This window comes from Emericellopsis cladophorae (assembly GCF_022114955.1).
Source record: "Emericellopsis cladophorae strain MUM 19.33 chromosome Unknown NODE_157_length_11377_cov_109_383274, whole genome shotgun sequence".
In the NCBI taxonomy this organism is placed as follows: Eukaryota; Fungi; Ascomycota; class Sordariomycetes; order Hypocreales; family Bionectriaceae; genus Emericellopsis; species Emericellopsis cladophorae.
Genome location: NW_026251082.1, coordinates 1 through 11377, shown reverse-complemented (window position 1 = coordinate 11377; position 11377 = coordinate 1). Strand labels below are relative to the sequence as shown.

Below are 11377 nucleotides of genomic sequence, written 5' to 3'. Positions count from 1 at the left end.
CGCGGCTTCTTATCGACAAGGGGGCAGACGTTCATGCTCGGGATAGTGATGGAAGGACGGCACTAATCTGGGCGTCTCGGAACGGACTGGACGCGGTGGCGCGGCTTCTTATCGACAAGGGGGCAGACGTTCATGCTCGGGATAGTGATGGAAGGACAGCACTGATCTGGGCGTCTATGGTCGGGCATGAGGCGTTAGCGCAGCTTCTTATCGACAAGGGGGCAGACGCTAATGCTCGGCATAGTGATGGAAGGACGGCACTAATCTGGGCGTCTGAGAACGGGCATGAGGCGGTAGCGCAGCATTTTATCGACAACGGGGGAGACGTTCATGCTCGGGACAGTGATGGAAGGACGGCACTGATCAGGGCGTCTGAGAACGGGCATGAGGAGGTGGCGCGGCTTCTTATCGAGAAGGGGGCGGGTGTCAATGCTCAGGATTACTATGGACAGTCGGCACTGATCGGGGCGTCTAAAGTTGGGCATGAGGCGGTGGCGCGGCTTCTTCTCGACAAGGGGGCAGACGTTCATGCTCGGGATAGTGATGGAAGGACGGCACTAAAGTGGGCGTTATATTGGAGACAGGAGGCGATGGTGCGACTTCTTATTGACAATGGGGCAGACATTGATACTCGGGATAATGATAAATAGATAGCACTAATCTAGGCGTCTAAGATTAGACACGACGTGATGGCGCGACTTCATGTTAACATGGGGCAGACGTTAATACTCAGAGAAAAGCGGACAGCATTGATATAGGCGTTAGAATATGGACAGGCTCTGCCCTGGCCAACGTGCCCGGTCGACAAGAGCACCAGCATTGCATTTCCGTAGTGCATATTTCACGCCATGCGAGGACACCCGGGCTTGTCCCCTCGGAGATTGCCCGCAAGCAAGCGGTACTCGCCCCCCCAGCCCAACCCGCCAGCCACCAGAGCACCTCCTGCCGAGCTCGACAATTTTAAGTAGGCTCGTGACCTCACCATCCCACATCAAGTAGAGGTCGACACACGTGCGTCCCATTCGGCAACGGAGACAAGCCGGTAGGCGAACAACTCTGCATCTTTCATGAGTCATATACGGCAGCTCGCGCAATGCATCCTTACCGCCTGGATAAGTGGAAGCTTGTTGAACGTACATGGGTGCCAGTGGCAGAAGAGGCACTACCGTGCAAGTCCTGAATAGATACTCCGTATTGCCATCTGTACCTTGGCACGGAAGAAGAGTGCCATGTGCAAATCCATTGCTCGCTCTACGTTTAGCACGCCGCCCAAGACGTTAGGGAGACGTATAGGCAACTATCAGGCGTCGTTGCGCGTGGTCTTTCCAGTCGCTACTACGCGGACTTGTCCCGATCCACCGACGCCAATACGTCGAGACGCGTACTCTGGACGCGCCGTACCGTTGCGGGACCTGACGCGATGGCGGAGCCTTGCAGTCGGGTTTGAGACGATGACAGTCCCGAGTTTAACGAAGTATGTGTGTTGATCCAGGCTTCACTCTGCGTTCCCCCGGTGCAATGCGTCGTGAATAAGAAGCTGATATTGGATATTCTCGACGAGGGATTATGCCCGAATAATCAATCACCTGCGATAAGCCCCCAAAATAGCCGCATATTGAGGAGGAGCTTAGTCTTCATCCACGTCGCTATCTCGTACCGCGTCTGTTTCATTTTCATGCCTATCAAATTCATCTTGTACATCCTCATCCCCGTTATGTAGACACCGGCCCCTCCGACCCCTTGGCTCTTCGCATGAATATCTGCCCCACATAAGCTTCAAGAAGACCGCCTATCAGGCCCTATTGTCACAATCTTCTTTTTGCATTAGTTCACAAATTCCCGTTTCTGTCTGTTAAGTTCTTTGTGTTGTTGGCTGATGTCTTCTAGCCTGGAGATCAGGCGATCTTCGAGAACGTTATCGTTGAGCTCCACGGCTTTGATCTTTCCGTCGACCTCTGATTTCAGCTCTTCGAGCTGTGCAGCACGGGTATGATCCCGGAGTGCCTCGTTCAGACTCAAAGCTGACGCAACTAGCTGACTGATGCCTCGCGCGGTGGTTGGAAGCCTTTTAACTGCAGTATTCCTGACCTTGCGCACTTGGTTGAATACATGTCTTAAGGAAGGCCCGGTGGAGTCTGGAGGTCAGAGGAGAGCTCAGAGCGTCTCTTGTCGAAGATTGTAGCCCATTTCGTCAACTCAACCGCGGCGGGAAATCCTAGCCGCATTTTTAGAGAATATCACGAAACTACCGGCTTACGAAGTCAAAGCAGCACTCTTCTAAAACACACCATGCAGTCGTGAGAAAGAGATTCTGCGCTATATAAAGAAGATAGGATAGAGACAGGGACGGGATTAAGCGAGGTTCGCCTGTCACTGTGAGAGCCATCGGGGGACTGTACTTTCCCAGTGGTCTCGCGGTTGTTTTTGTCGCACGACAAACCCGCAGTGGCCGATAAGCTCTCGATCAAGCTTGTGACGGGCTCGGGCCGTGCGATTTTGTCTTCGAAAAGCTCATCACCTCCTTCGGGTAGCGTCCACTCGTTAAGATACGCTACAGCGGACCTAGCAGCATCGGCTTTGACGCTTCTTGTTGCGTATCGCGGTACGGGGAGATCCGGCAGAGGTCAAGACAATCGATTTTAGCTCGCGAATTCGACACGAACATGCGAACTTCCAATAACTCGTGCAAAATTTCGAGGAGCTTTACTTTTCCGATATCTTAAAAGAGGGGCTGAAGAGACATTTGAGTTTTTTTTAGGAGCTTGCGAATTATTTTCGTTTGCCGAACCTGGGCATTGTTATCGCTGAATATTACCCTGCAGATCTGACAGTACGTGAGATTGAAAACCTTTGGACTCTGAATCATTCCAAATTGTGAGTTTTGACATCGGTGCCCGGCCCAGTCTTGGGCCGGTTGGTATAACGAGGCCCGGGCTGATGACCTCCACTGGGTACCTAGACTTGACAGACGAGGCATCTAATGCTTCGGCGTTGGGCAACTCCACTGGACTGGCCGCTACTACGGTCGAGCGGCATCGACCTGTGGTGTTCGCCTCTGTATGGGACCCTGTTTGCGGGCATCTGCTGGCCAGTCATGGATTGCCTCAATGCACAATACCCGATTCGCCACATTTTCTTTTTTTGCAGCTATGGGCAAGGGATGCTGACGATCGGTCATGTCCTTGACGGGAGCTTTCAGATTTTTGTGGCAGCGCGCCAGGCTGTGGGTGCGCTTAGCTTCAGAGAATCGCATGGCCACGGAGCAACAGTCCTGATCCTGGCGGTGGCGCAAACGCTGACACAGGAGGTAGAGCTGCAAGAAAATGAAGCCTCGCACCGGTGTGGTCTAAGGAGTTCAGGACCGGCGGGGACTGCCTGCGTCTATGTGCTTGTTAGATAGTTAATGTCCGGTAGGACAGATTCCAAACGACATGCTAGCGCGCGGGGTTTTGCATAACAGCGGCAGTACTCATTTGTACTCTTATCTCCGCTTTGATTCATTCATTATGGAGCGAGACGGTATGGAGTGCATGCTTATAGGAAGGTCGCCAGAATATGTGTGCCGAGGGCGGCTCGTATCGGGTGGCCGATTTAAGCACATACGGTTCTCTTCCTGGAGAGGCGACCCCGTGGACTGGCTTTCAGATATATAGTGTTTCAGTGAATGAAGTGTCCTGAGTATGGTCCGGCAGGTACGCTACGTTATCATAAGACTACCCTTGACCCTCAATGATCCGCATTCTCTTCTCCCGGTAGCGCCTCGTAGCGACCCAGTTGCCGACAAATAAATAGAAGAACACCACTAAGATAAGGCCCGCGGCGACGAGAGGACCCAGGATAGAGAAGATAGTGAAGCCATACGAGGCCGACTGGAAGGCCTCATTCTCCTGAAGTCTTGTTGCCAGGCCGACCTGCATTGCTGTTAGGACAATAGCAATATAGACTATCGAGCTGGCCAGCCAGCTAAAGTTGTCGCTGAAGAAGGAGCCGTACTGGTTCCAGCGAGACGCGTAGCCGCGGAGGGGGGCCTTCCAGAGCAAGTGTATCTTGTTGAGCCGGCTGAGGCGGAGCTCTCCGTAGTGGAAGCGCGGGTCGATCGAAGAGTAGATATGCTCCTTGCTCAGGACCTCCTTTACGACCGCCCTCCACGCCTGCCACTGCACCTCTTGCGGTAGCAGGTGATTCTCCCCGGCGATATGGAAGTCACTCTCGTAGGCCACGAGAGCCGCGTATGAGAAGATAAAGCCGAGCGCGCGCTCCCGACGGGCCCGGCAAGCGCACGACCGGTCATCTGCAAAGGGACCAGGATGCGGCCCGCAGCCCAGATGCTCGACCCAGAAGCGCGGCTCCAGGAGGAAGCGCGGCAGCGGCTTAACGAGTATGCGGCCGTCCCCCCACACCAGGTGCTGGTCTAGCCTCTCGGTGATCACGATCTCGCGGTTGAGGAGACGCTGCTGGTGGAGCGGGCGCGGCGGCATGGGCCGTCCCGCGATCCACAGCCAGTGGTGGATATCGGCAAGCCGCCGTAGATCGAGCTCCGCGTCGACGCAGGCGAGCACCGAATGCGGGGCAGGGGTCGTCAGGTCGTCCTCCGGCGTCCGTCGCGATGCCGGGAGCAGGTCTGTGAGGTCGGTCGCGGCGGGTCGGGGATCAACGCCCGCTGCTGCGTCGTCCTCCAATATGCGGTGGCTAATAAGAGGGGGCAACTGTTCGAGGCGGGTCATTAGCGGTGGGTCTCTAGACGTAGGGGACACGGTGCGCACCTGGTTCGATGCCGACATTCTCACGGAAGCCTGCCAAGTTCGCGTTGCTCTGTGACTAGCGAGGCAGGCCACTATCTAGAAACATTGCGTGCTTTTATACCCATTGCTTCTGATTGAGCGCCGACTCCTGTGGCAGCGCGTGCGTGCAGGCAGGGCCAAGCCGTACAAGCCACGCCTATTGCAGCAGAACGCCTCGCCGGCTGCGCCCCGACGAATGAATGAGCCTCGACAATCATATCGCAAAGCCTGGTCTCCATGCACGCATCTCGTGACCAACCGCGTCGTAACCGCCGTGGCATATCTGGTACACTCCCGTCGCAGCTTAGCTGCAGTTTCCCTGGGCTCAATAGAACAGACGTGCCCGCGCACTGTCGCAAAATCAATCGCTGGCTCTGCATCCCCCACGCGATTGTTTCTAGCCATTAGTTATCTACATCGATCCGAACCTCAAACACCGAGCAATCATCGAAACCATGGTACGCCCCGCCTCTGCTTGGATGCCCTCCCGCTAACCCTTTTACTGCATACCTCGCACAGCGGCCCGGCCCTAGAGGCGGTGTATGAGAGCGCCGAAGCCAACGTCGAGTACGTTCCCGCCAGCCCGCGCTGGATCATGTGCTGACGTCCCTAGCATCGTCGCTGTCCACGGCCTCGGCTCGGACGTCTACTGGGCGTGGACGTGGAAGAACCCGGCCGACCCAGGAAACCCCGACCTCCACGTCAGATGGCTCCAGGACCCCGACATGCTCCCGGCCGTCGTACCCCACTCGCGCATTCTGCTCTACAACTACAACTCGAGGTGGCACAAGGACGCGCCCAAGACGCGCCTGTCACTTTGCGGCGAGGAGCTCGCCCGCAGCGTCCGCGACTTCCGGGAGGGTGCGACGGCGAGCCGGCCAATCGTCTTTGTCGGCCACAGCCTCGGGGGCAACGTCATCCAGCATGTGAGTGACCGAGATCTTCAATCGGATGGGCGAGGCTGAAATTACAGGCCCTCCTCTACGCCAACTCGGACGACGCCTTGAGGCATGTCGCGACGTCGACGGCAGGCGTCATTTTCCTCGGCTCGCCATTGCGCGGATCCCACTTCCAGACTCTGGCCGAGATCGCGGCATGGTTTTCACGCTTTGTCGGCTCGCACGACGGCATCGTCCGCGATCTGGCCTACGACGACGAGAACCTGATGGACACGTTGCACTATTTTTGTCGCCTGAGGAACACTCTCTCTCTAACCACGTGCTGCTTTTTCGAGCTACACAAAACTGACTATGCGAAGAAGATGTTGGGCGTTGGATGGCCTAGCAAGGAAAGGGTTCGTTTGGTCTATACCGTGCTGCCCGCCTGCGGATCGCTGACCCGCATCAGGTGGTCGACGAGGCGTCGGCGTGTATCCCCGGCCTCGAAAGGCGTTCGCTGGAAGCAAATCATTCTGAGTTGAATAAGTACTCCGGCCCGGATGACCGCTCCTTCCGGAGTGTCTCCGCGGAGCTGCGCAGGCTCTGTGCAGACGCCCCAGCCGTCGTCGAGCGCCGGACACAACGTGCGTGATAAGGTTCAGGCTGCCCAGGAGAGGATGAGCTGACAACTTTGCAGCAAGACCCATTATCACCGACAGAGACTGTAGGACTTCCTTTATTATTCCTATATTTTGCTAAGCAGGTGCAGACCTCTTAACAGAGAAACGCGAAGCGAAAGAGTGCCTCCGGCACCTCTTCCTCACTGATCCATACGAGGACATGCAGAAAATGAAGCGGAAGAAAGGTCACCGCGCCAAAGGTACCTGCGACTGGATCCTCGGGACCGACGAGCTGACAGCCTGGCTTGGCGATGCGCCAGAGTCGACGTCTCCCGCCACAGACGTCCTCTGGCTCCACGGAAACCCAGGGACGGGCAAGTCGACCATGTCAATGTTCCTTGCCGAGGCGCTATCGGAGGCCTTCTCCCAGACGCCGAATAAGACGCTCGCGTACTTCTTCTGTGACTCAGGCTACGACACGCGCAAGACGGCCACGGCCGTTGTCCGTGGGCTCCTCCTGCAGCTAGTGCAACAGCACCCGCGTCTCATCGAGTATGTCCTCCCCAAGTACGAGGAGCGCAAGGCCCGCGCGTTTGAGTCATTTGATGCTTTGTGGGGCATGTTCTTGAAAGCATGCGCGGATGTCCCAACCGGCCGCAAGTACTGCGTCGTCGACGCCCTAGACGAGTGCACGCAGGACGACCAAATGACACTTCTAAAGCAAATCAAGCAGACGTTCGGCCAAGATCGAGCCGCCGGCGGGCTGAACGTTAGCTTTCTTTTCACCAGCAGACCGTACTCTGAAATTACCGAGCATCTGCAAACGTTCCCTAGCAGAGATCTGGCATCGTTCAAGGAGTCGAGACAAGATGTTGACAAGTTTATCGACGAGAAGGTGGCTGAGCTCGGCGAAAGAAAAAAGTACACGAAAACCGTTGCTACTATAATTGCGCGGGTACTTCGGGACAAGGCCGGCGGTATCTTTCTCTGGGTCGGCTTGGCCTGTCGGGAGCTAGAGGACGTTCCTTCAAGAAACTCCGTCATACGCCTCGTGACGATACCCGCAGGACTTCAATCGCTCTATAAACAGCTCCTCGATACAGCACTTCAAGGCGAGGATCCCGACATGGTGAAAAGACTGCTCAGCTTCGTCATGGTAGCACGGCGTCCTCTCAGCACTCGGGAGCTCGCCTCCGCATGCAATCTCTACCAGGACGAAGCTGAAGAAGAGCGCATCCAGTTCACAAGCGAGGTTGTCGCTTCCTGTCGACTGATGATCGTGGTTCAGGACGACAAAGTCTTGCTGCTGCATCAGTCAGTCAAGGACTTCCTGGTAGGCGACATGGCCGGCAGCATGTGGTATGTCCGCGAGCTACAAGTCCACAACATACTGGCAAGTCGCTGCGTTCAGTGCCTCATTGCAAATTTTACGCTGGAAGGATGCCACCAAAAGGAAAACGACGACTTTGTTCAGTACGCTACGGAGTTTTGGCCGGAACACGCGCATATAGCTCAAGAAGAATTCCAGATCGAAGATAACCAGGCCGAGTTTTTCACCATCGAATCAAAGATACGCGACAGCTGGTGGGAAAATTATCTCACGTCGGAGTACGGAGTGCCTCCTGGCCTGTCAATCTTTCATGTTGCTGCCCGATGGGGTATCCCGCTACTTGTTGATTATGCGCTCTCACGGAAGCCTGGTCTCGCTGCAGCCTCTGCACAAGCGACATTATATTTCCCATACGTTGATTCAGCCTACCGAGACTCAGACGGGTGCACGCCGCTCATGCAGTGCGCGGCTTCTAGCTATATCAATGTTTTCAAGCGCATGCTCGACCGAGCGGATCCTGCGTTGCAAGTGGAAACAGAAGTGATCCAGGCGGCAGCCCACAATCAAGAATGTGGACCTAAAGTGATAGAAGCCCTTTTTTCTCACAAAGGAGACCGGGTCACGATTACAGAGGACGTCATCAAGGCAGCCGCGGAGAACGAGGGGAGCGGAGCCGAGGTGATGCGAATCCTTCTCGGCCAGAAAGGAAATCAAGTCACGATTACTGAAGACATCGTGGAGGCCGCAGCAGAAAATTGGGAGAGCGGGGAGGAGATACTGAAAGTCCTACTTAACTGGAAAAAAGGCCAGATCACCATTACTGCAGCTGGCATTGCAGCTGTCTTTCAAAACTTTGGGCCCGACGTGATAGAGGCCCTCCTCGCTGGGAAAGGAGATCAAATCATAATCACAGAGGGTATCGTTAATATCGCGGCTGGGAACTGGGAGAGCGGGGAGGATGTGATGAAGGTCCTTCTGACCTGGCAAGGAGGCAAGGTCAAGATCACTACCGGTGGCGTTGCCGCCGTCACTAGGATCTTCGGGCCCAAGCTGATGAAAGTTCTCCTCACCCATAGAGGAGACCAAGTCGCGATCTCGGAAAGCGTTATCTTAGCCGCCGCGAAGAACGAGACGAGCGCGGCGGAGGTGATGGAGCTCCTTCTTGCCCACAGGGGAGATCGAGTCACAATCACAGAGAACATCGTCAAGGTCGCCTCAAGGAACTGGCGCAACGGGGCCGAGGTGATGAAACTCCTTCTCGACCGCAGGGCGGAGGAAGTCACGATCACAGAGGATGTAGTGAAGGCCGCCGCAGGGAATTCGGGCAACGGGGCCAAGGTGATGAAGATTATTCTCACCCAAGGAGGCTTGGGCACAATCACCGAAAACGGAATTGCTGCCGTCGCTAATAACTTTGGACCCGATGTGACGGAGGTCCTTCTCGCTCATAGGGGAGACCAAGTCACAATCACAGAGGATATTGTCAAGGCCGCCGCACGGAACTCGGCCCACGGGGCCCAAGTCATGGAGGTCCTTCTCGACCGCAGGGCTGATCAAATCAAGATCACTGAAGGTATCGTTAAGGTCGCCGCAGGGAATTGGCACAATGGGGCCGAGGTGATGGAGGTCCTTCAAGACCGCAGAGGGGATCAAATCACGATCACAAATAATGTCGTCGAGGCCGCGGCAGGGAACTCGGGCAACGGGACTAAGGTGATAAAGATTCTTCTCACCCGAGAAGGCATAGGTGCGATCACCGCAAGCGGCATTACTGCCCTCGCTAGGAACTTTGGACCCGATGTAGCCGAGGTCCTTCTCGCTCACAGAGGAGACCAAGTCACAATCTCGGAAAACGTTCTCTTAGCCGCCGCGAAGAACGAGACGAGCGCGGGGGAGGTGATGAAGCTCCTTCTTGCCCACAGGGAAGATCAAGTCACGATCACAAAGGAAATAGTCAACGCCGCTATAGAGAACTCGGGTAACGGGGCCAAGGCGATGAAGATTCTTCTCCTCCGAGAAGGCTTAAGCACGATTACCGCGAACGAAATTACTGCTGTCACTAGGAACTTTGGACCTGATGTGATAGAGACCCTTCTAGACCGCAGAGAAGACCAAATCACGATTACAGAGGATATCGTTAAGTCCGCCGCAAGAAACTCGGTCAACGGGGCCAAGGTGATGGAGCTCCTCCTCGACCGCAGAGCAGAAGAAGTCACGATCACAGAGGATATCGTCGAGGCCGCTGCAGGGAACTGGGAGAATGGGGAACAGGTGATAGAGCTCCTCCTCGACCGTAGGGGAGAAGAATTCACGATCACGAAAGGTATCGTCAAGGCCGCCGTGAAAAACCCGGGCAATGGGGCCAAGGTGATAAAGGTCCTCCTAGACCGCAAGGCAGAAGAAGTCACGATCACAAAGGATATCGTCGAGGCCGCGGCAAGAAACTCGGCCGAGGTGATAGAGGTCCTCCTCGACCGCAGGGGAGATCAAATCACGATTACAGAAGATATCGTCGAGGCCGCTGCAGGGAACTGGGGCAACGGGGCTAAGGTGATAGAGGTCCTCCTTGACCGCAGGGAAGATCGAATCACGATCACGAAAGGTATCGTCAAGGCCGCCGTGAGCAACTCAGGCGACGGGGCCGAGGTCATGAAGGTCATTTTTGACCGTAGGGGAGAAGAAGTCACGATCACAGAGGATATCGTTAAGGCTGCGGCGTGGAACTTGGGGAAGGGGGCCGAGGTGATAGAGCTCCTTCTGGACCGCAGGGGAGAAGAATTCACGATCACGGAGGATATCGTCGAGGCCGCGGCAGGAAACTCGGCCGAGGTGATAGAGGTCCTCCTCGGCCGTAGAGCAAAAGAAGTCACGATTACAGAGGATATCGTTAAGGCCGCCGCAAGAAACTCGGCCAACGGGGCCAAGGTAATAGAGCTCCTCCTCGACCGCAGGGCAGAAGAAGTCACGATTACAGAAGATATCGTCAAGGCCGCTGCAGAGAACTCGGGCAACGGGGCCCAAGTAATAAAGGTCCTTCTCGACCGCAGGAGAGATCAAATCACGATTACAGAGGATATCGTTAAGGCCGCCGCAAGAAACTCGTTTGACGGGGCCCAGGTGATAGAGGTCCTCCTCGACCGCAGGGGAGAAGAAGTCCTGATCACAGAGGATATCGTCGAGGCCGCGGCAGAAAACTCGGGCAACGGCGCCAAGGTGATAGAGCTTCTTCTCGACCGTAGGGGAGAAGAAGTCACGATCACAGAGGATATCGTTAGGGCTGCGGCGTGGAACTTGGGGAAGGGGGCCGAGGTGATAGAGCTCCTTCTAGACCGCAGGGCAGAAGAAGTCACGATCACAGAGAATATCGTCCAGGCCGCTGTAGGGAACTCGGGCAACGGGGCCCAGGTGATAAAGGTCCTTCTCGACCGCAGGGGACATCAAATCACGATTACAGAGGATATCATCTATGCCACCGCAAGAAACGCGGTCAACGGGGCCAAGGTGATAGAGGTTCTCCTTGACCGCAGGGAAGATCGAATCACGATCACGAAAGGTATCGTCGAGGCCGCCGCAAGAAACTCGTTTGACGGGGCCCAGGTGATAGAGGTCCTCCTCGACCGTAGGGGAGAAGAATTCACGATCACAAAGAATATCATCTATGCCGCCGCAAGTAACTCTGGCAACGGCGCCAAGGTGATAGAGCTCCTCCTCGACCGCAGGGCAGAAGAAGTCACGATTACAGAAGATATCGTCAAGGCCGCTGCAGGG

The 11377-nt window shown here is 55.7% G+C and overlaps 3 protein-coding genes across 3 annotated transcripts; 1 reads left to right on the top strand and 2 right to left on the bottom strand.

Annotated features, from left to right (window-relative positions):
• Nucleotides 1-260: 260 nt before the first annotated feature.
• On the bottom strand, nt 261-530 carry J7T54_002872 (uncharacterized protein; the record flags this gene model as incomplete). The annotated part of the gene is made up of 1 exon (XM_051510659.1): nt 261-530. The coding sequence occupies one exon, from the start codon at nt 528-530 to the stop codon at nt 261-263; it is 270 nt and encodes an 89-aa protein (XP_051358464.1).
• A 3183-nt stretch (nt 531-3713) lies between these two features.
• J7T54_002871 (uncharacterized protein) lies at nt 3714-4724 on the bottom strand (the record flags this gene model as incomplete). The annotated part of the gene is made up of 1 exon (XM_051510658.1): nt 3714-4724. The coding sequence occupies one exon, from the start codon at nt 4722-4724 to the stop codon at nt 3714-3716; it is 1011 nt and encodes a 336-aa protein (XP_051358463.1).
• Nucleotides 4725-4977: 253 nt separating this feature from the next.
• On the top strand, nt 4978-11377 carry J7T54_002870 (Ankyrin-1; the record flags this gene model as incomplete). The annotated part of the gene is made up of 6 exons (XM_051510657.1): nt 4978-5012; nt 5301-5348; nt 5395-5707; nt 5755-6075; nt 6129-6303; nt 6441-11377. Coding segments are annotated over 6 exons (5829 nt in total), but the record flags the coding sequence as incomplete, so codon positions are not given.